Source organism: Cyrtonyx montezumae, unplaced genomic scaffold, assembly GCF_038088225.1.
Source record: "Cyrtonyx montezumae isolate F1298 unplaced genomic scaffold, pur_monq_1.0 scaffold_7, whole genome shotgun sequence".
NCBI classification, from domain to species: Eukaryota; Metazoa; Chordata; class Aves; order Galliformes; family Odontophoridae; genus Cyrtonyx; species Cyrtonyx montezumae.
Genome location: NW_027072078.1, coordinates 12,456,079 through 12,483,770, shown reverse-complemented (window position 1 = coordinate 12,483,770; position 27,692 = coordinate 12,456,079). Strand labels below are relative to the sequence as shown.

Here is a 27,692-nt window from a genome sequence, read left to right as displayed (position 1 = left end):
CTTGTACGAACCAATGTTTAAGTGAACCATTCCCCAGTTTCAAAGTTATCTGTAATAATTCTGGTAGCAGGAGGACACCATATTGTCCAATTCACTAGAAATGTCTAATGCTGGAAAACAAATTTCAGATTTACACCAGCTGTAGAAGACTTTTTTTAGATACTACAGTAGCCTTACACAGCATGTAATCTTGCATTTTCATCTTCCCCCTGAAATTTGCTCACGTGAATATATACAGACTTTTTGTTGTTGTTAAGGTGGTGTATTGTAGCTTCTACCCGCTAAAAATCACTTCTGACATTACTGTATTATTAAGCAAAGTAAATGTGACTTCTGTTCCTAGTCACTACTTGCACTTCTTGGAGAGTTCTGATACTAAAGTAAGAACTATGAATTGCCAAAAGCTTGCTTGCTGATATGGAGTGGACTCACAAGAGTGATGTAAACATGCATACAGATGTTTTAGAACTGAGATCAGTACCCTGAAAAAAAAAGAAGAGCTGTGACAAATACCTTTAGGATTAATTTACAATTTTTAATGAAAAGTTATCTGAAGGTACTCTCAATATATGTTCTAAAAGCAAGAGTACAGAACACGCAGTGAGAGCGATCTTCTGCTGCTGGGAAGACACTGCAGTCTTCCCCCATCGTAACTTCCTGATATTACACCCATGTTTTTCCTGGTCTGCAATAGTTCTGGGCTAAGGCTGGGCACTTACTGCAAGGTCATAGTGATGAGCTGAGTTAGAAGCACTGTTTATTCTGTTTGGAGAGTACGCTGACAATCCTGGTCATGTTTCTGGGTTTCCTTGTTATTGCCTGCAGAACCCTGAGTAGCCTTTGGCTTCAGCTGCCTAGCACAAATGTGGACAGATGAGACTGTGCTCAACGTTATTTCCCACGGAATTCTCAGCAGTAACAGTCCAACGCTGAGGTTGAAAAACCTCATTCACAGATCTCTGAAATTCTCTAGGAAAGGTAACTAATAAAAAAACCATACACTTGGGGAACATATAAGCTGAGGGCCGCTCGCTGCCATGGCCTACGTGCTGCTGTGTCATGCTTCAGATTTGAGGCAGCTAAGGCCACACTGGTGTCATGCATCCTCACGGGAGCCCCTCAAGAGATCTGTGACAGACGTAGGCCCTGCCAGTCATCATCCCCACACTATCGTGTACGCATACAGTGCTTCACACACATTTCCTGTCCAGAGTTTAGTTCCCTACTTTTCCTCGTGTTGCAAAAAGCGAGGGACAGAGCAGCCGACTGCTGACGAGGGGCATCTTTCAACGTCCCTTAACTGCGACTGCAAGAAACCAGTGTGCACCAACAACTGCCGGGCCTCTTTTCCGAGGGCCGGGCGTTACGCTCCCGCCATCGGGACGCGGCCGAGCCCTCAAGTCTCTGGATGACCCTGCCTGCCGCGGGTACGGCTCAGCCAGCCGCCAGGTGCGAGCCGCCGCCGCCAGCTCCCCAGGCAACGCCTGCTCTCCGCCGCGGCGCGCCCACCCCCGAGCGGGACCCGCCAGGGCGGCTCGGCTCCCCGGGGACGGCTCCGCCGCCGGCACCCCGCCGGGGAGGCTTCCAACGAGCCCCGAGCAGGCCCGCCGCCCTCGGGCACAGCGGGAGGACGACGGCTCCGAACGACCCCCTCTCGCCCGTTCCCGTCCCCGCCGTGCGGTGCCCCGGAGGCGCGGGGCGCGCCAGGCCGCGGCCGCCGCTCATTGTTCCTCGCACCAGCCCCGGCAAACAGGAAGCCGCCTCGGCGCGAGGCGCCCCCCCCGCCCCCGGCGAGTGACTGGCAAGCCGGACGGCCAGTGAGAGCAGCGCTGGCGCCGACACGCAGCCAATCAGCGCGCGCGCGCGGGCGTAGGCGGGAGTTCCGGGCTGGCAGGCGGGCGGGCGGGCGGCGGTGTCGGCCGGGCCCCCTCTCCCGCTGCAAGCCCCACCTTTCGGCTTTCCCGCACCGTCAATCAAAATAGGAAAAAAAAACCCGGAGTAGGCTCGGGCCGCCGCCGCCGCTTCAGCCCGTGAGCACAATAAGCATGTCCCCGGCGGCGGCCGCCTAGCCCGGCCCGCAGGGCCTGCGCGCCAGCCAGCCGGCCCGCCCGCCATCCGCCCCGCCAGCCGTCCGCTCGCACCCGCACCATGACCGGTACGTACGCACCGACCGAGCCGCCCCGCGGGGCTCCCCGCTCCTGCTCCGGCCCTGCGCGTCCCCCGCTCCGGCCCCTGAGCGTCCGCGCGGCAGCGAGGCGAGAGCGGCACTGAGAGCGGCAGCAGGAGGAGCAGGGGGAGGAGGGAGAAGAGGGGCAGGGGCAGCAGCACGGGGAGGAGGAGGAGGAGGAGGAGGAGGGCTCCGTGCGGGAGGGCGGGGGGAGCGCCGGGGTTAGGGGGGGGGGGGAGGAGGAGGAGGAGGGAGGAGGGGAGGAGGGGAGGAGGGGGTGATCGCTCCCGTCAGTGACGCTCCCCTCCCCCTCCCCGCCGTGCCCGCAGCTCCCGAGCAGCCCGTGAAACAAGAGGAAATGGCTGCCTTGGACGTGGACAGCAGCGGCCACGGCGAGTACCTGCAGCACGGCAACGGCAACGCCTCGGCCTCCGCCGCGGCGGCCGCCCCCCAGGTAAGCGCGGGCCCGGCCGGGCCGGTCCCCCCCCCTCCCCCGGGTGACACGTTGCGAGCGGGCGCGGGCTCCGGTGCCGCCGCCGCCGCTTCCTGTGCGCGCGTCTACGAGGAGCCCGGCCGCCGTCCCGCGCTAACCGCCACCCACTTTCTCTCCCTGAACCCGCCCACTGTGGGTAGGACGCGCAGCCGTCACCGCTCGCTCTGCTGGCGGCCACCTGCAGCAAGATCGGCCCGCCGTCGCCGGAGGAGGATGAGGCCGCCGCCGCTGCCTCTCACTCTGCCGGATCGGTGAGTGCCCGCCCCGCCGCTCTCGCACGGCCTGCCGGGGGGAGAGACGGCACAGCCAGCCCGCCCGGGGGGAGGGACGGGACGCGCGGCACTGCCCGCCCGGGGGGAGGGACGATCGCAGGGCCGACCTGCCAGGAGAGGGGTCCCCGGGCTCCCCTGCCTCTCCAGGAGGAGCCGGGCTCCCGGGAGGAGGCGGGCGGCTGGCTCCCCCCACCCCCGCCGCCATTGACTTTCGAACCAGGGGGCAGGCGGGAAAGCTGCCGGACCCGGCGGTGCCCGGAGCTCGGGGTCGCCCCACCTCCACCTGGGCGCAGCCCGCGGCCGGGAGCCGGAGCCGGAGCCGGAGCCGCGCCGGGCGGAGGCACAAAATGAAGGCGGCTGGCGGGAAGGATGTCGTTAGCAGTAAAATGGCTGTTAGGAACTAGCGCGGCGGCGGAGAGCTGCTTCCTGTGTCGACGCTGTGTTTTCGAGATGCGGTTACCATGCGGTCCCTCCTATCGCGAACCGAATTTCCGTCCTTATCTTTCTGTGCCGTCTGCTCTGAAGGAGCCGCGATGACCTTGGGACCGTGCGCGATGAGATGGAGCTCGCAGCTAGGGATGTGTCCGCATGTGGGCTAGCTTAGCGTCTCGGTAACAAAAGCCTGATGGAAGCTCGCTCCTTCCCCAGTCGGTCGACCTATTCTCTCTTTTTGGCTTAGGCTCCTAACGTTAGTAGAGGTGGGGCGTCTCAAAATAAACAGTATCTAAAGGTGTATGTAGAAGGGAGCATGCGAAATGTCTGTAGAAAGGTTGTGATAAAGCTTGGGAGATATGGGAGATGGCCTGTAATACCTCTGCAGGGCCTTTTCTCGTTTGTTTGCTTACAAGGAAAACCAGCAAAAATGCTCTTTTTTTTCCCCTTTATTTTCTTCCCTTAAAGCGAATTTCCAGGGTTTTTTTGTTTTGTTTTTTGTTTTGGTTTGGTTTTCTTTAAACTTGCTGTACAATAGTCTTTCAGGGGTTTGTGGTCTCAGTTTTCAGGGTTGTGCAAATTGGAGCTAAAAACCTGCAAAGCAGTCTAGTGGTGGACCACGTGGCTTTGGCAGCCATTTATTTATTTATTTTAAGCATTGAAACATTAATGACAGAGCTAAGCTTGCTAAACGGTGGAGTGCTAACCTTTCTGTTTTCATCTCTGTGTTCCAGCTTATTGTATGTGAGGGGAAACTGAAGCACAGTAGCTGTTTAAGGGAACGAAGCACATTGTAGCCTAATAGTGGAATGTGAAGATATATTGAAGTTCTTTCTTCCTTTCAGCCCTACTTTCTCCTGTGCTTGTTTATGTGCTTAAGCAGCGGCCTTTTACTGTTTCTGAAATTTGTTTCATAATAGCAGATGTGTGAGACTAGGTGTTGGCTCTGTCTCTTGCATAAACATACACATTAGAAAATGAATGATGCTGAAGTGGTAGCTTACTTTCCTGTGCCTATCTTGAGGATGTTCTCTTTTTGAAGCTGGAATTGTGCATCCTGGGGATGGGTTTATTGTTTGGCGTGGTACAATGGTTTGAAGGCACTAGAACAGGATATGACAAATAGTTCCTGATAGTTTGGAATGGGTGATGAGATTTTGAAGTAGCACTTCTGCATTCCTGTTGTTATACTTATGTATAAGGTACTTTTCAAGGCCATGGAGGAGCAATTTATAAGAGGTCAAAATCTTAGTTAAAATCAGTACTAATACAGACTTACTGCTCTCCATACATGCAGATAGGCCTCTCCAGCAAACCTGCTTTGAGTTAGGGTGAACCATTCTGTTGCTCCTGCAACATTTTTCACGAATGATTAAAAGTATTTTAATAAACTCTAAATATAAATTGAAGGAGGTGCCAACAGTTGCTGAACTGGACACTGGAGTGAATGAAGATGAGTTTAATTAAGGGAGGGGAGTGAGTTGAGTGGATCCCTGAAACATGTTCCTTGTGAAAAACAGAATGACAAAAGGGATTTAGTGGCATACAGGTATTTCTCATCTCCAGAATGTGACTTGCTAGGGGGTGGGACATCGAGGGAGGAGGTAAAAAAGTTTAAATTGTTGGTAACCTCATAATTTGTAGGGAAAATGAGATCTGTACGCCTGGGCATGGACATGTCTCCATGGGGTTTGTGGTGGTCTTCCCTTCCTCAGCATTGTAGGTCAGTTTGATATGTGTGATGCTGCCAAAGTTGGCATCTGGGTGGTAGTCCTTTCCCTGAATCTTAAGACCTGGGTTGTCCCAACTGCTAAATGTCTGGTAGAATTCTCAATCCAAGAACTGGGTAGTAGAAGATTAATGAGTAGTCTTTGCTTCTAGAAGCAGTTGAAAAGTTTTTATGTATAAGGATAGCAGTGCTGTGTTGTAGTTATTTTGTTAATGCTTTACTGACATTCACTTGTTAGGAAACAGTGCGGCTGGAGCCAGTATGCTGAACTAGCCAGTTACTGCACGCTGCCTTCCTGGCTCCAGTGGTGTGCTGCAGCTGTACCCCAGGAGGCTGAGAGAATGATTTAAAATCAAGAACAAAAATCCCATAGGAATGCAGGGAATATCGTGTGTCTGGGATTTTGGAAAGGGCTGGAGCAAATGTGGCCGTGTTTGCTGTGAGTTCGTTGGCCCTGCTTTGGGCCTGGGGGCTGGACCACGTGACCTTCAGAGGTCCCTTCCAAATGAAATTTTTCTGTGCTTCTGTTTCCCAGTACCTGAGCCCAGGCCTGCTGGTCACCGCCGTTATGGGCTAGTCAAGGATTAGAGTGGAAGTAAAAAGGCTAATGAAAGTGGCAACTGCTTGGTACAGAAAGCAAGTGAAGATAGTTGAGAGAATTAAACTCCTTGACGGAACTGGAGAGGGCATCTCTAGCTCACAAGGCTGTCAGCTTTGCCCAGGGTTCTGGTTAGAGCTGTGCTTACTTTTGGATAACAAAAAAAATTAGCAGGCGTTACTGCTGGTTTTGTCTTTGTTGATGGAGACTGTGGTCTTTCACCTTTGTCTTTGCAAGTATGATTTGCCCTGTCTGTGGTCATCTGTCGCCAGTGTTTTGTGTTCTGCTTGCTTAGTTCTGGTTTTAATGTGGATGGCCTTTAGCTTGTGGCCTGTGGTGACCTGGGAATCTTTTCCTCCGTTGCTGTACTGCTGTATCTAGGGTTTGTTCAAATGCTTGCTGTGGAAACTTCCTCTCAAATACTGCTGCCTGCTGGTGTGTGGAAAAGTCTTGCTGAGATGGGGTGCCCTGCTGGCTAACCTAGAAATGACAGCTCATCTATTTTGACCTCTGTGAATGTCTTTCTCTCCCTTGGGACTTTGAAGCCTGAGAAGCTTTGCTCTTGTAAAGGGTCTTGTTTTTTTCACTGTTCATCGTTGGCTAATAACTCTTAATTATTCTTGTTATTCTTAAATATTCATGTCTGGGTTTCTTTTTCATTTAGTAATAAATATTCTAGTTTTGTTCCAGTTTAAACATTTACAGAGATTTTTTCATTAAGTGAAAAGATGAGGCAATGTGGGAAATGATGCAGCCATGTGGAGAGGAGAAAACAAAAGAGAAAGCATTCTAAAATTTCAGTCTAACAAAGCCTAGATGATCACTTGAATGATTTTGAGGTGATCGGATGGTTGTTTTAGAAGCTGCAAAGCTTGGATGGTAACCGACTGTGTTGTGCTCTTCTGTTGCAATGCAGAACAAAAGAGGTGCTCTTGAACTCCCAGGGGTCATTCTTATGGCTGTGCTGGGCATGACTGGGATAGGTGAGGACAGAGTGCAAGACTGATGGGAGTGTAGGTTGGGAGGGCTGGAAGTGGCAGGCTGGCAGAGAAAGCTGTTGGATCTGACAGCTGCCAAAGAATGGGAGCTGTCAGAGTTGACTGCCCCAATTGTGGTAGGTGGTTGCTGACAGTGCACTGCAGGCTTCACTGAGTTGGTAGACTTTTCTTTTTATTTTTTATTTTTGAAAAAAAGAGGGAATGATTCGTATGTACTGTCACTTACCAACAAGATGTAGAAACCAATTGGAGAGGTTAATAATTAGCAATATGGGGAAGTATCATTTCTGTGCCTTAGACAATTCATTTCTTTGTATCCTTTGCAAATAAAGGAGTGTTGTGAGGCTGCTTTGGTATATCTTCAGCTTTAGAATTATTAGCATTTCACAGAAATTAATGGAAATCTAGGATTCCAGTGTATTTTTGCCTTAGAACACAATTTGAGGAGCAACTCTCATTCTAGATGGAGCTAGTGATAGTGCTGATACGTTAAAGAAATGTGAGGGTCTTTGCAGTAGGCAAAAAATGTGGATCAGTGTTGACATTAGTTATCCATACTTCTCAACTCTCTGGCCTCTATCATATTTCATATTTTGAGGAAGCTCCTATTTCCTTTTTTTTTTTTTTTTGTATTCATTTTCTCGTAGGGATGATAATAGAGCTTCCTGATGGTAGGTTTCTGTAGGTGAACAGATGCACTAGAATGTGTTTATCCACTATGGAAAAGCCTTCCTGGGATTGTCTTGCTTCTTTCTGTTCTACACTTCTGCAAAACAGGGGTTTCAGGTAGAAAGTGCTCCTAACTCTTTTTGTTTCCTTTGCTGCTGTCTAGAAACTCACCTTTTAAAATGTTCTTTGATCTGTCTTTTCCAATTATGTCTTTGAAATGTTAGGTCAGAACCAAGTATAGAAGTTCTTCTGCCAGAGATTTTAATTATGTTCTTAAAAATTGGAAATTGGTTTTAGTCTTCTTTGTGCTCTTGGAGGAAGTATATAAGTATGTTTTACAACATTTTCATATTTTAAAACTGCATAAAACAAAAAGATCTCACTGGTTCTTAAGCTCACATGGGAAGAGATTTCACAGAAGCATTTCAAAGAACAGTTGAGGTTGGGAGGGGCCTCTGAAAGTTGTCTGGTCCAACATCCTTGCTCAAAGCAGTGTCATTGGCAGCAGATTGTTCAGGACTGTGTCTACTGGCTTTTGAATATCTCTGAGGATGGAGACTCCGCAACTTCTCAGGACAACTTTTGGCAGCATTTGGTCATCGTTACAGTGGAAAAACCAAATAAATAAACAAACAATTCTTCAAACAGATTCCCTTATATTTTAATTTCTACCTTTTGTCTCTTGTCCTTGGCAGAGCTTGAAACCGTGAGGAAAATTTCATGCAAGCTTCTACTCAGAATTCTATTTGGCATGCATATACATAAGTGTTAATACATATCTAGATATTAATGATGGAATTTACATGCAGTCTGCTCAGAACTGGTGCCTTGTTGCTGTGTCTCATTCCTTTATACTGCAGCACTCTAGTTTCTGCTATGTCACGGTCAGTGTATTGTCTTATTTTAAGCAGGTTCTGGACTTCTGGTGATAAAAAGAAAACTGCTACAAGTTTTGAGCCCAGTTGTCCATCTTAAGCAAAACAACATGAACCTTCCTTACATGAGACACAATTGTAAATGTGCTTCACCTGATAGGGATTGGTTTGGTTTTTTTTTTCTAAATAACATTTTAAACAGCCCCTGGCAACATTTTCTTTCCCTGAAACACTCTTTGATTCTTCATGAAGTTTTGATTTGGAAAAATGTATTTCTCTGAATTGAGTGCTTCTGAAACATAAAAAAGAATTTATTTGCTTTAACTAGCAGCTTTGTGTCATTTGAACCACAGTAACTGATGTTGTGCGTGTTTTTAACCTAAGGCAAGTACAAAACAGAATGTGTTAGCTCATAGCTTAATGACAGAGTTGAATCAAGTGCATTTTGTCTTGTATTTGTAATAACCCAAGAATGCACAGATAGTTTACTGTAGCTTGGTAAACACATGGTATTAAACTCATGCATTAGAGCCCTTACTCTTTCACAAAACTATAATTTGGATGAGGCACTGGCCAATCTTGTTCATTACGCACGTGGTTTTTACATGTTCAGGAGCTCCTCCTGACTCATCTGTCTTCCTCTGCTTCCTACTTTTGCCCTTATTCGTTTTCCAGGCCTGAATAGGGCTACCGTGACTTTCTGAAAACTGTAGCAAAGGGCAGTTCACCACAGACTGGTACAGATAAACTCTGGGAGTTCTTTAGCTGCAGGATGCTGCTGGTTAGTTATGTATGTCTGGTTGGCCACATTTGGGATGTTGAAATGCAGGTGTCTATAACATATCCCTGTGAATACCGGTGTGACTTTACTTTGGTGAGGGATGTTCTATATTTTTATAGTTTTTACAGGTTTATATTTTTACCTCAAGTTCCATCAACGTGCTTTAGGGTACTTTTTAAGGGTATTCTATCTTCTGTATTTGTTTTTCTTATCTCTGTGAACATTTGACTTAATCCTGCTTTAATTTTCTCTTAAAAAATAATATTTTAAAAAAAAAGGAATGTGACTGTTCTGGCTCAGAGAGATCTCTTTGTTCCACTGCCTGGAAATTAAACGAGGCTTGTTAAACAACCAAAGACAGGCTGAATAGCAGTTGTGCTTTCTGTTCTTTGGTGGTACTTGACCTTTCTTCAGGTGGAACCATCACTTGATTTTAATTTTTCCTGTGCCTTGCCCCAACTTCTCTTTTTGCTCTGTTGCTGTTTCTTTTTTCCTGATGCTGCTTCCAATGAACTCCCAGTTGCTCCCAGTTCTTGTTGGCTTGTCTGAGCAGTGCTGCTACTGAGCTTTACTTGAGTCCCTGTCCCTGCCTCTTGGCACACAGGCTGTGGATTGCCACTGCTCAGCTTTCTCTTAAAGGAACAGCTGCAGTAACTGCTGCTTGGATATCAGTTGATAAGGAAAAGAGTTGCTGCTTTATCTATAGTCTTGAGGGATTTTTACAGGTGGCTGAGAGACAGCAAGGAAACAAGTTTTTTTTTTAGGAGTGCTGTAAAGATGAGTGAGTGGGCTGCAAATGTTACTGCTTACACTAAATGGTAGAACTTTGAGTTACTGCAGTAATTCTTAAATTGCTTGAGGGTGCAATGAAAGATGACTACCCCTTTAGTAAGAAAAGGAGCCCAAGAAGTGTCCTACTAGCTCAGGAAGCTTTGAGAAAACTAACAATCCTACTTGTTGCTACAGGATGATGGCCAGTTGAGGTTAGAGATCATCCTCAAATACTCTTTTCTATCATACAGCTGTAATACTAGTAATTTTGACAGCTGGCAGATCGTTTCTTCAAAACCTCACCCTCTTTTTTGCCCCTCTCTCGTGGTTCTTCTGGTAGGCTCAGATGCAGGCAGCTCTAAGGGCAACGTGTGAGTAACTGTATTATGCTACATGTAATGCATGAAATGCCAGTAGCTTCTTAACCGGATGTATGGCCATTCTTAACTTCTCCATTTGGGGGAAGATTTCACAGCATCTCAAGGTGTGAAATGGGCAGAGACCATTGAATGGGGATATGTAAATTAGCACGTGTTTGGGGGGGGGAGAGGAAGAATGAAGTAGGTAATTTCTGTACTGTGAAGGATACAGGTTCCCTCTGAGTACATACGAACATGATGTTTCTTATTAAGTCAGTCCACCTAAACATTCAACATCTGATTGTACCTAATCTTAAATCAGCAAGGAGTTAAATAAGTCACTCTGAAAGTAATGCCTCCTGTTTATTTCCATGGAAAATACAACGCTTACAAAGAGCACAATTACACTGTTGATAGAACATATTCACAGCTATATTTTTAAGTATAGTCACCTTCATCAGCTGTGCATTTTCACCAGCTGGGAATAAGAGCCTGCATGTTATGCTTATCAAAATCTATACCATTGGAGTGAACCCACTGTCTCTATTGCTGAACTGCACCATCCACCACCTTGCTGTGCTTACATCCACTGTTTGGTCTGCATAAACACTGACAAATGTCAGTGGGTGCAGTTTTTTCCTCACAGGGGAATTTGATGACACACGTTTGCTTCATATGAACTTCCATGTCAGGGGCCATTTTGTCTGAATGCCCCTTTGCTGCCATCTGTCACACAGTTACAACATGTAATGAGATGCTTGTGGGAAGGTTCAGCCTCTGTTGCCACACCACCCACATCCAGTTCTGATGTCATGGACTAACATAATAAAATAGGAGGCAGTATTTTCGGAGCAACCCTTGTACATCATTGTGTGTTTGCATTTCTATGTATTGCTCACTTATTCTGACAGTTAATATCAGCACACTACGTTCCACGTTTCTAATAACACACATCAAACCTAGAATCATATTTTTGCTTTCCATATTTTCTGAATGCTGTTTACCTACGACTTCTATGGGCCTTTTATAAAAATCTTTACCATAAATGCTGATAAATATATGTGTACTAGCAGATTGACTAGTTGCAAACTTCCTTAGCAGTATTTCAGCAACCAGTACCTATGTGGAAGTAATATTAAACACAAGATAATAAAGCTAATGGAGTAGTAGAAGAAAATGTTGGTGGTTTTTTTTGCATTTATCTAGATGGGATGGTGTGGTATGGAATATTACAGAACTGTTTTTGTAATCTTTTAGATCATGAGATTAAAATGCTGAAGGACATAGAAAATGTGGTCTTCAAAGGAAAGGCTGATGAGTGTAAAAGATTAAGAAAACAGTAAAATGAGATGACCAAGGCCCCTTTTTTCATTTATTTATTTATTTATTTATTTAATTTCCTTTCTGCTTCTTGAGGTATTAAGACTATAAAATTAGTTTTGTTTTGGTGATGTTCTCTATTTACTAATAAACTACATGAAAGACTACATATATCTTTCAGGGCAAATTGAAGGCTTGTGTTCTTTATTGAATATTGTTATTTGTATAGCTCTTGAGGAATTTATAACCAAGATGGTGGATTGTATTACTGGAAAAGAAGTTTGCCAAGCACAGTCAAACTATTTTTTAATAAATACTTTAGTCTAAAAAGTATTGTTTGTCTATGTAAACATTTTGGCATGCAGCTCTAAACAGGATAAGAAAGTGAAAGTGATGAAGTCCCTGTGTGCATTGTGGAGTAAATTCTATCTGATGCATGCCACGGGATTTATTCTGGCTGGCTAAATTAAATCTCAGTGCCATATTTGAGAAGGATAAGCAGTACACTAAATTTTTCCACACCCTGGTTTTACTCTAAAGGAAGTTGGCATGCAGGTTTAGAGGGAAGCTGCAATATGCTCTGGTACAGTGTGACAGCAGTGACCATGGGATCAGTGCAGGAGGGGCAAGATAGATCTTTTCTTTCTATGTGCTGTGGGCTCTGCCAAGGAGACAAAACTTGTTTTGCAGTTAAAGAGTAATGAGTTTTAAGACAGGTTACTTTTTGCTAAATGTTAAATTATTCCATTGGTTTACTGTGGTGCAGTAGTACTGGTGAGAAGGAACTTAAATACATCTTTGTTAAATTTATGGTTGTTTACAATACAGAATTGATTGACTCCACAAATCTGTGCTAAACACTGCAGGAAGTTCAGTCTAAATACTTTATTCTGAAAAAGATTGCTTTGGTAAGTTGGGAATTTTTCTTTATTCTTCTGAATAAGAAGCAAAAACATATTACATCAATCTGTACGTTGTTCATTCTTTAGTCATCTGAGGATCTGTTCTGAAACACTGACCTTTTCTCTAGTTCCAACTTAACAAAGATTTTTTTTTTTCAAACAGATATATATGTCTAATCCAACTGTGATTTTGGTATAAAAATCCTTAATATTAGAGGCCTTTTTGCATAGTGAAACAGTAGTTCACATATGTTTATAAATGCTAAGACTTTGTGTTATGCATAACAAGCTTTCCAACCATATAACTGAAGTTTCTTCCTGACACTGTGTTGCTGAGAGTCGCAGTGTGCACAAATGCACCATATGTAACTCAGAGTCAAAAGGCAATGGAGCTCTAAGCAATAGAGGCAATGCTAGCTTTGCAAAAATTCCTCTTCTGCTGTGCAATGGGTGTCAGGCTAGGTAAGAAGAGTAGCTGAGTCCCAGGGCATCATGGTGATGGCAACTTTAGCAGCCCCTGCCAGCTCCCTTCTTCCGACAGCCTGGGGTTTGGATTACCCAGCAGCCTCCATGCAGAGTAACCCTGCTGCTGGTCACCTGATGTAGCCATGGCACAGGAGCTGTATTTCATCTGTTTGAAAGCTACATGCAGCTCACAGACTACAGGTTGGTTACCCTGATTTAGGCATTAGCTCACTTACAAAGTTTGTATTTTGTAGTTCTAATCCTGTTGCTGTTGTTTATGTGGGTTGCACTGCATGTTTTTTGGTAGCGTATTGATCTCTAGTATTGAATTGCATGATTGTTCTAGCATGTAATCCGTATGTCTCTTGTTTTAATTCTTTTCTTTTTTCTTTTTATTCAGACAGGGGATTTGGCTTCTGTGCAATTAGCAGGAACTCCACATAGATGGGAGGTCTTGTCTGCAGCTCCTACCGCTATAAAGGATGAAGCTGGTAATATAGTACAGATTCCAGGTGCTGCCACAGTAACTTCAAGTGGGCAGTATGTCCTTCCTATTCAGAGTTTGCAAAATCAACAAATCTTTTCTGTTGCACCAGGATCAGATTCGTCGAATGGTACAGTGTCTAACGTACAATACCAAGTAATACCCCAGATCCAGACAGCGGATGGTCAGCAAGTTCAACTTGGCTTTGCAGCCTCTTCTGATAATAGCAGCATAAATCAAGAAACCGGTCAAATTCAGATCATTCCCGGCTCTAATCAAACCATCATTGCCTCTGGATCACCTTCAACTAATATTCAGAATATCTTATCGCAGTCTGGTCAAGTCCAGGTTCAGGGAGTTGCAATTGGTGGTTCGTCTTTTCCTGGCCAAGCACAGGTAGTTGCTAACGTCCCTCTTGGACTGCCAGGAAATATTACTTTTGTACCCATCAATAGTGTTGATCTCGATTCTCTGGGACTTGGCAGTGGTTCTCAAACCATGACAGCAGGCATTAATGCAGATGGGCACTTGATAAATACTGGACAGGCCATGGATAGTTCAGACACTTCTGAAAGGACTGGTGAGCAAGTTTCTCCTGAAATTACAGAAACCGCCACCGATAATGACTTGTTTGTGCCAACATCATCTTCATCACAATTGCCCGTTACCATAGACAGTTCAAGTATATTGGAACAAAATGCAAACAACCTGACCACAACTAGTGGTCAAGTTCACAGTTCTGATCTTCAGGGAAATTACATTCAGACATCAGTCGCTGATGATACGCAGGCTCAGAATATTCAGGTCTCCACAGCACAGCCAATTGTACAACACATACAGCTTCAAGAGTCTCAGCAGCCGACCAGTCAAGCCCAGATTGTACAAGGTATCACGCAACAGACAATCCACGGTGTGCAAGCAAGTCAGAGTATATCTCCACAGGCTCTTCAGAATCTTCAACTGCAGCTGAATCCTGGAACTTTTTTAATTCAGGCACAAACAGTGACCCCTTCTGGGCAGATAACCTGGCAGACATTTCAAGTGCAAGGAGTTCAGAATTTGCAGAACTTGCAAATTCAGAATGCACCTGGTCAACAAATAACTCTGACCCCTGTGCAGACTCTCACTCTTGGTCAAGTTGCAGCAGGTGGGGCACTGACATCAACTCCAGTTAGTCTAAGCACTGCTCAGTTGCCAAATCTACAGACAGTTACAGTAAACTCTATAGATTCTGCTGGTATTCAGCTGCATCAAGGAGAAAATGCTGGCAGTCCTGCAGGTATTTATTTTACTCTTTTTGCAGAAAATTGTTCTTTATTATTGTACGTAGTTGGTTTGAATCATGGTAATTGTAATGCTATTGTTTTGCTGCAGAAGCCTACAAAATGCAGTGGGTTAAAGTAATAATAGACTTTATATGAAAATACTGTTCCATAAGAAACAACTGTCATGGTGTTCCCGCTCCATGGCTTTTAGCAGGAGCTCCTCTGCCTCTCAACTGTTCTTATTAATTACACTTCTATTAGTACTTGTAAGTCTTACAATGCAGAAAACCTAGGTACTGAATTTTAGTGCTGGATATACCTAACTATCAACCACACTTGCAGGACATAACCTACCTTACCCTTACAGTAAAGGTCAAGTTTTTCATGGAAAATGCAAATATTTGTTTACCATTCTTTTTTTTTTTTTTTTTTGAAAATTTGTGGTCTCTCTGAGGGGCTGTTAAAAATCTAATGTTCTGTTAAATTCCTTTCCTGCTGATTTATGGTCACTGTAACCAGGATGTACAAAACTGTAAGCAGAAGTGAAACAGGCATGTGAATATTAGAATGGAGGTCTTAAGAACATACATGAATTTCCAGTACAGCTTATTTGCATTATGTTTCAGAATGTACAGCTGTTAATGATGAACCTCACAGTGTCTTTTTTCTCTTTAAGCAGTTAAGAAATGGTTTTTTTTTAAACAGCAATTTCATAATGCAGTGAAAGAATAAACATGCTTGTTTATTTTTTGTTAATGTGATACAGTGTATTCTGAATTTCAGAGCATAGCTTCCTAAAAGAAAGGAGCTAATAGAGGTTCAAGACTTGCTGTTGTATCAGAAACGGTTTGATCTCATCATTGTGGAGTTGTGCTCAGGCTAGTTATGAGGGGCAGAGTGGGTAGCAGAAGTAATTTTGGAGGGAAATACTGCACAAAGTAGCTTGAAAACCACTATTTCATTATAATTATGTGATCTAAAGGTCTGTTGCATTAAGGTTCTGAAGCACATGTGTTACCATAAGGCATAAACGTTTTGTATGCCTATTTAAGCAGGTGACCAGAATGCATTATTAAGTAAAGATGTCTAAAGGAGCTGATGAATTGAGACCTAGTGATTATAATAGTTATTGCTGTTTCTCTGTATCAGAAGCTTGCTTTTTCCTTTGCAATGTAATATAATAGTTGGGATGTCTTTCTAGTACTTATTGTTGCAGAAGTGACTTCTGTATTATGGACATAGCAAGGAGAAGTTAGCCAGACCTAGATAAGCCTGCTCTTCATTGGCTTCTAGACAGCAGCATCCAACAGAGGAGTGTGCTTTCAACAGTGTGCATTAGTTTGTAAACTGACATTCCTTGAGAATGTTTTAATGCTCGTTCCTAATCAAGTGTAAGGGAATTCCATCAGGCATTTGTGAGCTGTATTGTATTATAAAGAATTTCATGTTTGAATGTGAGTGAGTAAATTGGGCAGTAGTTTTTGTGACTCCTCTGTTGCTTCTGCACGTTTAACCACATTTCATATATTCAAAGTGACACCTGGTTATACTAAAGACAGGGCAGCGATTTCTAGTGATGCTTTTCCTACTTGCCTAGGAATAATACACAGACTGGAAGGTGTTAGAACTTCCATCCCATAAATGTTGGGAGGGTTCAGTTGGTCTCTGTTTAATATTACTGGAAACTTGCATTTTTGAAGGAACTGTGGCTGACCTTCAGCATCTTTTCCATATGGATGTGGTATTTTGCCTATATCAAGGTTGTCAAAAATAATTTTGTTCAGTGATGTTCATCTCCTTTTTTTATCCTTTTTTACAACGTGATCTGGCTCCCTTCTTCAGGTTGAAGAATAAATACCCAAATAGAAGGAGATAGTGAAATGATCTTTATTTATTTATTTTTTCCCCCTGTGGTAAATACATTGCCCTTTCACCTGCAGATGGGGAAAACTAATTTTAAATTTAAATGGGGAAGATGCGTGGAAAAGACAGCAGAATGAGAGAAGCTAAAGCCAAGGGTTGAGAGGTTAATGGATTACACTTTTCTGCAAACTACCAACAAGTTTTGAAGTAAGATGGGAAAGATTTCCCTGTATGTTCTTATCCCATCTCAGTGAAGTGCACGTAAAAAAAACACTGAAAATAATACTTGTGCTGCAAAAATAGGCTGTAGTTTCTATTTTTCATTTAGCAGAAATGTTCTACTTGAAGCTAAAATAAAACAAATGTATTCCTAGTCTTTGATCAGAGATAGCTGGTAATTATTTGAAATTGAAATAATATAGATTGCTCAGTTAACTGTGAAAACTGAAGGTTAGATTTTTGGGTGCTGGTAGCTGGAGTCTTGTGTAAGAGTTCTTCTAAGCCTTGCTTTGCAGGTCATCAGTAGAGGACATGCTCCCTGTTCCCACGAGCCTCAATTTTGCTTACATAATGGAAAGTCATCACAGCCCTAATACAAAGCTAATAGTTTTCTCCTGTAAATGTACAATTCTCTTTGAAAAATGTCCAGTAATTATGCTTCTACCAAATTGTCTGTCTATATACCAGGGGTATATACGGAGATATGTTCATTGCACCGAGTTTGTTGTGGAAAAGCTTTACATGAGCTTGTTTTATCTTAAGCCATTTACTAGAGCTCATATTCCATCTTTTTGTGCTTAGTGCTTTCATGAGGTGGAGAAGGGAAGGGTATGGTTAGTTTTAACTGGGACTTTCTTTAGCTTTTCTTTTCAGAGCAAATAGCTGTCATCAAATAGTATCTGTGTTGAACTCTGGAGAGGAGATAGCTTCACTGATATTTTGGCTTCAGTCTTCCTGTGTTGGGAGGGAGTGAAGCCTGAAAAAAGTGTTTAGTAGCCTGCTTCTTTTATTGTAATAAAATACTGCATTGTCTGTAACTAAAAGAGACATTAGGAGCACAGTTCATTTTACTCTTTAGCAACACACCTGTTCAAGGAAGGTATTCGTTTTTATTTCTATACTTACAGATTTAGACTTCAAATGTTTTATGTGACATAACATTTCTTTCAGAAAAATACAGAGTGCTAAGATGTATTCTCTTGGTTTGCGTTTCTGATCCTGATTTGGCAATTTGAAATAATTTTAACAAGAACAGTTAGCGGTGTTAATCCAAATCTAATTGTAATTGTGTCTAACTTAGTACTGTACCGAATCATGATTTTTGATTGAATATTTCCTAAAAAAGATTCAATTATACCAGGTCTGATCTAGGTTTGTTCACTTTTTTTGTAAGAAGCTGGATTTTTCTTTTAAATACACCTTTTGATGGTTCCAGTAGCATCTGAAGACAGGAGCAAGTGACCTGAAAAGAAGTAGCATTGGCCTGAAAGGGAACTTTGTTGCTTGTCAACCCAGCTGGAGGATTAATTTATTTGAAAATAAAAAAACAACAACAAGTTTTCCACGTTGGTCTATGGTTGAAATAAAGTCAGAGGAGTCCCTTTCAAGAGTTATCTTCAAGTGTCCAGCCAAAAGAGGTCTTCGTTTCTACATCTTTCTTTCTGGCTTTTACATTGCAGGATTATGTGCAGCTGCTTAAGGACTCATCTGCCTGCTGCCAGTGAAGCTTACAGCCATGCCTGTTGATCAGTGTACACTAGCTGATAGAGAATGGGAGTAGTTGGCTGTTTGTCCTGTCAGAACGTGAAGTCATTATCATGATGCAATAATTTAGCTATTATAAATCTGGCAACAGAAAAGTTGGCAGTTTTCTAGGTAAATAGTTGCCTACATGAATACTTGCTAAAGTGACAGATGATCTCTCTCTTATCCGCTGGTGTCTTGTGAGGCTGAGGTCTAACATCTGTTTAGGTTATACACTCTAAACCCTCAAACATAGTTGAAAATGTAGTATTTACAATTTTATTTGCTGGGATTATCATTTCATTATTTTAATGCTTCTGCAAAATGGTGCAGAATGCTACTTGAAGCATAGCTTTGTATTGGCCTCCAGAACTTTTGGCTGTTTTCAGTCTTTTGGTTATAATTTATTAATTTACTTTCAGTTTTGCAGTTCTTCTAAAGCATCCTTTCTGGCAAACTTTTGTGAGAAGGACATCGTGTTAACATGAAATTGAATCTGGTCATTAAAAAATTTCATGAATTTCATCAGGTAAACTGAAGCAATGATGTTAAGTAAATAATTCCATCTGATGACATCTTTTTTGGGCTATCCTATCTATATTTTAGGATGTTCATAAAGCAAGATATTATCCAGCTTCGAATATTGATTCCTTGCTCATTTTTCAAATATCCTTTTTACAAGTTAATCATGAAACAGGAAAAAAACTCCCTTCAACCTGTGGGGATGTATGGGAAGTAACTTAAGTCAGAGGCCTGGGGTTTTACTTCTACTACTGCTTTAGCTTAAGAAGAAGTCTGGGAACCCTTTTTCTGCCTTTGTGCAGTCTCATAATTTTAGGTCCATTGCTTCAGGTTCTGTACGCTGTTCTTCTGACCCTGCTCACAGATTCACGTACCTTGGTTCTCGTCTCTCAAGGTAACTTGTTAGTGTATCTGGATCATACAAAAGTGTATAAAGTTTATAGCAAGGACACTGTCAGTCTTTTCATAATGCTGGGAGTGCTCACCAAGATCACAGTTCCAATTGCCTGAATGAAGATCAAGTTCTTGATGCATCTGTATTTGGATGATGAGTTGTAGATGGGCCGTCAGTATGGGAATACTGCTTGTAAAAGGCATGTTGTCTCAAAAGGTAGTAATTTCTAAGGATGAAAGGAGGAAGAAATGTGCATTGTCAGTGATATGTCCTCTTTATTCCTTGTCATTCAGAAGTGATAGTTCTCAATTTGCATTTAAACATCATGCTGCTTTATAATCCATGTACTCCACGTGCATTTTATAGTTAGATTTTCTTAATCAAAATGTTTTACTGTATCCTAGTAAGTCACTTGCTGTGCAGAAGTCTCAAGTATATTTTATCAGGAATGGTGTCGGCATTTATTTAAAAGCAACAACAAAAACTTCTGCACCTCACAGTTCCCATAATGCCATTTAGGAATGGCATTAATTCTTTCCCTGATTCTTGAGTCTTTGTTTATCCTTTTACTGTTTTACCACAGTGCTAGCTTTTTTCCTAAGCTACTGAAGCACTCACATGATCCAGGGCTTACAGCATTAAAACTGCAAAAAGCTCTTCAGCCTTCTTTTAAAATTACTGAATGAAAATTATCCTAATCTGTTGATCTGTTACTAAGTATTTATTTTAGTAGCTTTTCTTTTTTAAGCATCTTGCTGACTTATTGTCAGTGGGAAGCATTTAATTCTTAGACAGTGATAGGACAATTACTTGTCTTTAATGTAAAAAAAGAACAGAATATTTACCATATTTAACAGTTCTGACTTTATGAATTGTTGCTGACAATTCTGTCATTTGACCCTGGTAGCTTTCCAGTACTCTTATACAGGAATATTTGATCCAGAATTCTGTGTGTTCCTGCTTTCCTTACCTATTTCTGCAGTTCTTGGCTTCTACGCTGAGTATGATTGGCTCTTCTTCCCTCTTTCTAGTGATCCCCTCTTATATTTACAATAGTAAGAAGTAAGGAAAAAATAGGGGTATGCTACAGCAGATAGCTAAAAAGAATAAAAACTTTTGAGAATCTGTAGATGATGCAGCTCAACTGCAGTTACTGTAAGGTAACTGTTCTTTAATGATAATTTGTGTTTTGGCACTGGAAAGTACTGGTGTTTGTACTTCAGTGATATTGAAGGAAGGGTGGTTGCATTGTAGAGGATGCTGAAAGCCAAGTGAACAAGAAGATGGAAGGGAGATGGCAATTCACATCTGTTTTCTTTTCTTAGGAGAAGTGGGAAAAGAATTATCTATTTGTAAAAATAACTGAATAGGCACGACTGATTACGAGACATCAGAACTGCAGTCAGTTAGTGATGCTGTGAGGAGACTGGTGTGAAGGTATGTGTAGTGCTGCAGCAAAATCTGTTTTCAGTTGAACAACTGTATTCTTCTCAGATCAAGAATGTGTAAAACATAGTTGAGTTAAAGGCAGGGTGGTTTCAGCAATAAGGAAAAAGAGCTGAACTTGAAGACCATGGTTGCAGGCAACTACAGGTAATACTGATGGTACCCCTGTGACATTCTGCAGAGACAGGTAGATCAAAAATTTTAGGTGGAAATTTGGAAGCACAGAAAGAAAATTGTAGTAAGGCAGATGTGACCTTCATTTTTGCCTGGGTTTAACGTTAACTGGTAAAAAAAGAAAAGTTGCCTTAACTTTACCAGTGCTTGCGTGAGTTTGTTATAACATTTAGGGATCAGCATATCTAGTCCCAAAGAGCAGTGAGAAGATGATTTGTAATTTTTTTGTGGCACATACATGCCTGTGCTGACAGCCTTAGCATCTCACTGCATTTGAATTCCTATTACGTGCCCAGTTGTGTAAGAGTCAGTGTGGCTTTTTCCTTTTTCTAAAGCTGCCATAAGTGCATCTATTGATATGCTTAATTGTGTATTTTTTTTTCCTGATTCTTGGTGCCCTGTAAAGAATATATCACTTCTGAGATATAAAGTGTAATTTTTCTCTGTTGATTCAAAAGTTAGATTTGTGCCTTATACAAATCTAGTAGTTGTGTTGCAGTCTGAAATGGTGAGCTTAGTGTAGTGGTGACTCTCAGCTAGTATGCAGGTGACTTTGGAATGTGCAAATGGTTAGTGCAGTAGTTATGCTAATGTTGCTACACACAAAGAGTCAGCAAAAGTGAGTGTGCTTACAGCTCAGAGCCTGGCATTTTTTTCCAAATTATTACGTAGATGCATCTAAAAGCATGACAGTCTACAATGTTAGGAAAGGCTGGACTTAAGCCTTATTGACACCAAGCAAATTTTTGTGTAGCTGCATCCTTTGTCTCTAAAGTAGTGCTGAGGTGACTGGGAAGGTAGAGTGGGTAATTATCACTCTTTGTGTCTTATCACTAACTTATTTTCTCATCTTTACAGGGGCAGGATGTCAGTTGTGATCAGATCCAGCACAGCTTTTGTTGTTTCATAATGCAATTTGTTCAGCTTTGGCTTCATTGTAGTCATGATAGCTGAGGCACTGATTCCCAGAAAGAGTTTAGGATTGCCACAGTGCTTGGTTAAGGTTTCAGTGTTTGAGTGGTGTTAGAGTTAAGGATGAAAACCTACATGTTTATTAATAGAGTCACTTTTGCAGAGTAATCAATCTCAAAATGCATCCAGAAAGATGTATGGTCTTTACTTGGAAGCTTCAGAGAAAAGAGGAAGAAAAAAAAAAGAGAGAATGGTCCCAAACATTTTATGGCTTGCATTTGTACTAGTTTGTGCCAGTAGTTAATTGTTTTCACTGGGGAAAAAAAAACAACTATAGTGCTAAACCTGAGAAAAGGCTGGGTTCAGCTTTTTATCTAAAATGACATTTAGAAACTGTTTTTGTTTGCTTCTGTAAATACAGATATAGACTTTCTACTCATTGGGAACCCAGAGGAGTGTTTGAAGGGGAAAAGTGTTCCTATTAAAATGTAAATTTGATAAAATAGTTGTCTCACGGGATACTGTGATATTGTAATTGGTTCTTGGATTAAACAGAATGAATGCTCTGTAGCTGTATATTGCTCTCCAGAAAATGCTCAAAGCAACAGCTGATAGCTGCTCATTACCTGTTGATGGTATTAAATCCAATATGTAACACTTATTCTTTGAGATTGGTCTGTTTAAGTTATGCTACAAATTAATAAGCTGTGTGATGTTTATGTTCAGTTATGCCATCATAGTGATGGTAGAAAATAAGAGCATGTCCTTCTGTTTTTAACGACATGAATGTAGTCTTCTACTTTTTTAGTTGAATTACGTGCTTCTGACAAACACTTACCTTGAATGTTCAGACTGGTCTTGTAAATTTTGTCTCATGGCTTTTAGGTTTTCCACCCATGTTTTTAGGTGAGCTGAGATGAAAGACTTGTAGAATATTCTGCCTTTTTCCTTAGGCATGTCCTGTTTTAGGGATATGCTTGTTTGGGATGGGGAGGCAGAGTTCACATGCTTATGAATACACATTCTCTGAATTGAGAATTGAGAGACTTCTGCATTTATGAAAGTGCAAACTGTGCTGACCTACTAGCTCAAAATAACCTTAAAGAGGTTTGTACTGTGTTTACTTCTAATGCTGAACAATGTTCTTCCCTGAATGTTGTCTTCTCTATGAGTAGTTGTTTTTACTTTAAATTTGAGGTGAGGAGGGGAAAAAGGGTCAAAGGAGTGACTTTTCTATGTTTGTATTCCTTAGATATCTTGTTGTTTTTTTTTTTTTAGGTCAAAACTTCTTATTTTATTCATTGTTTCATTTTATTTGTCACAGTGCATACTGACACATTTGATTGAAGATCAGCTATAAAAGGTGTTTATGTCACTTTAACTGAGAAGTCCTGTAAAAACGTAACTAGCTACTCCGGATCAACTGAAAAATGTGTTTACTTTTTAAACACGTTTGTTTTTTTTAACTTCTATCCAACCTCTTGTTCCTCAGGTTTTCCTATCTTTCAGGCAAACAGAATCCTGCACGTGTCAGCATTATGCACCAGGAATGGTTCAGATTTGATGTTTAATGCTTTGTTGTAGCATGTCTTCAACTTTTAAATGTATGGCAAGATAAACTTCTGAAATATTTTACAGGTTACAGGGGCACAGAAGCAATGTCAGTATGCAATAAAATATGTTGACTTTTGACTGACATAACTCTCTCAACAGTAAAAATGTTTGATCATTATGGTTTCCTTCTCTAGTTAATGGGCTTCTTATGGATCTGTGTTTCATCTTTTCTTCAGATATTAGGATTAAAGAAGAGGAGCCTGATCCGGAAGAGTGGCAGCTCAGTGGTGATTCTACACTGAATGCCAATGATCTAACACATTTGAGAGTACAGGTGGTAGATGAGGAAGGGGACCAACCACATCAAGAGGGAAAAAGACTGCGACGAGTAGCTTGTACGTGTCCCAACTGCAAAGAAGGTGGTGGAAGGTAAGTAACATGTAGTGTGATATAGTGCATGTAATGATGAAAAAAATTAGTGAGGAAAAAAAAGAGTTGGTTGACAACAGTTGGCTAGAGCAAGAGAAAACTATGGGCTTATGCAAAAGAGCTTATGCACTGAAGGGCTGCTGCCTTTGTTTCTGGGCTTGCAGATGGAAGGAAAGATTATTCCATCCTTTCTGAGTTACTCTGTAAATAACTCCAACTGGAAAAGCCTGGAGTTAGATTCCAACTAGTACAAGTGAGTAGAGTAGAATGTGGCTCTAAATAATACGAAAATGAAGTATTTTGGAATATGCATATCTGTGATTGGATTTCTGTCATTTGTCAAGGGCTTGATTAAACATATTCCTGCATTTCATCACTGATTGAGCATTTTTTTCAGTTTGATTGCTTTGGAGTCTTATATAAACAGTTATCCTGGTTTTCTTAGTTTCCTAAGAAAAAACAGGATTGTATATTAGATCTAAATAACATTTTTTAAATGGACAGATTGTTAGCAGTCAAATTTATTGTAGATAGGGCAAATATAAATACTAAATTGTTATTAGTATGTGACTTCAGGGCTCTCAAGGAGTCTTTGTTTTATCATTCTGTATATCATTAAAGTATTTTTTCAGCTCTTCTTTCTTAGAAATATTTTATTTTATTTTAAAACACTTCATTTCAAACATTTTGATTATGGATATGAGAGGAAGTTGGGGATATTGGGTGCCATTTGTGTGTGAAAGTATTTAGCCTAACTTGCGTTTGATATAATTGTGCAAAGACTTCTTTGGAGTATACTAAAATTTGTTAATTTTGATAATACTTTGTTATAAAAAATGGAAGTCTTGTTTTTTGTGAGTACTGGGAAAAAACTGGAGCAAATGTGGCTACATTTGCCGTGATCTGTTTGACCCTGCTTTGAGCCTGGGAGTTGGACTACATGACCTTCAGAGGTTCTTTCCAAATGAAATTATACTGTAAATTACTGAGTTCTTTTTTAAGAACCTGTGAGTGCTCATGGCTTTAAGAACTTAAGGTAAACACTCACTTAAAATTTCTATTGTCAAGCCTCTTTTTTTTTCCTGTCTATATGTTGTAGATACCTCCTTTTCAAGCATAGGGAAGTAATATGTTAGGCAGCCATGTCAAATAAAAAGTATTTTAAGACACAGTTAGTGGTTCAGGTTGAATATTAGGAAAAATTTCTTCTCTGAAAGAGTGGTCAGGAGCTGGAATGGGAGATTGGTTGAGTCACTGTCCCTTGAGGTGTTCAAGAAATGAAATATAGATGTTGTACTAAGGGATGTGGTATAGTGGGGAAGTACTGGTCGTTGGTGGATCGTTGGACTAGATAATCTTGAAGGTCTTTTCCAAACTTGGTAATTCTGTGGTAAGACAAAATCACTTTCATAGGTTTTCATCACAAATGAATGTATTGGTGCTGTCTGTGGTTTACAGTCATAGCATCTTTGTACATCAGGTTTTTTTTTTGTTTTTTTTTTTTGTTGTTGTTGTTTTTTTTTTTTTAAGTTCCTACATGTAGTACATAAAAATGTCTGTGCCAGGTTTCAAAGTTCTTGGTGATCACTGACTTTGCTCTGAAGATCTGTCTGGAAGACAGCTTAGATTGAGATTTGCTTCAGTCTAGGAGAAAAGCTTGACAGTGTTACATACGAACACCACACTCCTATAAACCATAGGGATTTCATATCATCTGTCTTTCTCACTCTTTATTCCAGGATGGAGTGGCTTTAATTTAGATGCATCTCTACTTCAAAATCCTCTTACTCCTAAGTGGAGTTGCTATGACACCAAATTTTAAAGTTGCAGCTCTAGAGAAAAAGTCTTCCTGAGGGATGGTTCTGAAAGTTTGGAGAAGTTTGACTGAAACTCACTTTGGAATCAAGGAAGGAGTTGAAGCCAGATCTATGGCAGTGGCAAGATAGATGAGACTACGTAAAAAACTGTTTTAAGGAAGGACTGAGACACATCAAACATCTGAAGTAAGCGGAAAAGTAGGACAGGAAGTCAGGATCTGAGAAGAATTAGGACTGTAATAGAAATTGGATAGTGAAGGAGACAGTGGTTGGGAAACAGAGTGAAAATGCCTACAGCTGCTAGAGTTAACTTTCTCATCAGAATATACTTCCGCTCAGAACTCCTCCAGAGTCTAGCAAAAAGGAATAAAACCATCAGAGGAATGTTTTCTTTTCCTGTTTGGTATAAATCGATAGTGTTCTGTTGCTCCCACACTGTTTATTTTTCCTCTAGTGCTGAAATTCAAAGTTGTTTTGTCTTTCTGACAATGATTTCTGGAGTTCTAAGCAACAGAACATTTGCTTTCCTCGTTTTTTTTCAGATAGCATTTAGTGTTAAAATGATGTTAAAGTTGCAAAACTGAAAAGTTGAAAAATGCCACAATGAAGATACTGTGTAACATTAATGCATTATGATTTGCAACAAGAACACATGGGAAATTAATAGTTCTATTTAAAATGATACTTAAATATGTAAATAGCAAGATGAAGAAAATGGATTAAATCAGCATGAGAAAGCTGAGTGGTGGTTTGCTCAATGAATGCTGTCCCTCCAGTGCACTGAATGAGGTAGGAAGACAGTATATGGCTTCGCATACACAGACTTCATCATAATTTCATCTTCTGTGTTGCTGTAGTTTTGGCATTTCTTGTCTTTTTTGGTGAAGAGAAGGGGAATTGAGGGTTGGGGTTTTTTTTGTGGTTTTTTTCTGACTCTTGAATTAGAACAAATTGTAGTCGTCAAAGGGATTTATGTTTGTACCAGTTTGGTGAAGCAGAGAGCCATTGCTACCATTATTGTATGTGGCAGAAGAGAAAATAGGAAGCAAAGAGGGTGATGTTGTGAGTGTGTGAATTAAAACTTTATGGCCTCAAGCATCCGTATCTGTCTGGATCTATACTTAATGTTACTCCAAGAAATACTCCTGGACAAAAGTCTGGTTTCTTAAGTAGATGAAGGTGTCTCCTATGAAAATCATTGCATTCTGGTTTCTGATCCCTACAAAGCTAAAATCTGCCACTACAATACTTTGATGTTAATTGATTTCAAGACTCCAGTTGGAGGCGTAGGTCTGAGTCATATCTTTTTACTTGGTGATGATGGTTCTTGGCCAGTGCAACAGGAAAGGTCTCTTAGTATGACGTGTTAAGGCACGGTGCCAGTCTGTCACAGCTGCAGAGTGTCCAGACATAATCTGGCTCATATCCAGTCACTTTATAGCACACATGAAGCAAACGTGCAGATGCCTGTATGGAACTGTAAGTACACTCAATAACTCATTCACAGTAGTCTTGTGGATTTCATTCTGTGAGTTCTGAACCTTCCCTTTGCTTTGGACTTCAGGTTTCCACTAGAATTCCCTTACAGTTTAGGTGGTGTGCTCAGAATTATATATGCTCTACCATCGAAGCTGACTGTGAGCTGAACCTTGGTTTCCTTCATTCTAGACTAAAGGTTCAGTTAAGCAGCTTTGTATGATTGACTTTGGACTCTTGGTTATTTTAACAAAATTTAGTTGTTATTTCATATGATGTGCCACATTTACGTACTGTATCATGCAAAGTTTAAAAAAAAAATAAACGTTTCAGTTGCTGTGCAAGAAACTGGCACTGACACAGGTTGTCCAGAGACGTGGAAGGACAGCCCCATCCTTGGAGACATTCAGGTCAGGCTGGACAGGGCTCTGAGCAAACTGATCTAGCTGTAGGTGTCCTTGTTCATTGCAGGGGGGTTGGACTAAATAGCCTTTAAAGGTTCTGTCTAGCTCACATGATTCTGTTATTATGGAAGGAAGGAATATAACATGGAGAACATGCAAGGATAAAATATCCAAATATTTAAATAAATAAATAAATCTGTGTACAGAAAGATATTCCAGTGCAGAAAGACTTCTTGCTATAATTCACAGAGACTTCGTAGAGTTTCATTGCCGGTCCTGCTCCATGTAAGATGCAGGATAGCGGGATTCTGTGAGGAAGTCTCTCAGTTACCAAGATCTTATAGTGGAAAAGAGACATGGGTTTGCCTATCTATACTG

The 27,692-nt window shown here is 41.4% G+C and overlaps 1 protein-coding gene across 2 annotated transcripts in view; it reads left to right on the top strand.

The window, feature by feature from the left end:
• The first annotated feature begins 2,062 nt into the window (after nucleotides 1–2,062).
• The window catches only part of SP3 (Sp3 transcription factor), a 29,839-nt gene continuing 4,209 nt past the window's right edge, over nucleotides 2,063–27,692 (top strand). The window contains exons 1-6 of one of the 2 annotated variants that reach the window (XM_065751417.1): nucleotides 2,063–2,155; nucleotides 2,497–2,621; nucleotides 2,801–2,911; nucleotides 13,232–13,322; nucleotides 13,428–14,594; nucleotides 23,425–23,617. In XM_065751417.1, the coding sequence (XP_065607489.1) occupies nucleotides 2,149–2,155; nucleotides 2,497–2,621; nucleotides 2,801–2,911; nucleotides 13,232–13,322; nucleotides 13,428–14,594; nucleotides 23,425–23,617 (1,694 nt within the window). In that variant the 5' untranslated portion in view covers nucleotides 2,063–2,148. Of the gene's footprint in view, nucleotides 2,156–2,496; nucleotides 2,622–2,800; nucleotides 2,912–13,231; nucleotides 14,595–23,424; nucleotides 23,618–27,692 lie in introns of both variants that reach the window. The other variant, XM_065751415.1, reaches the window with a different exon arrangement.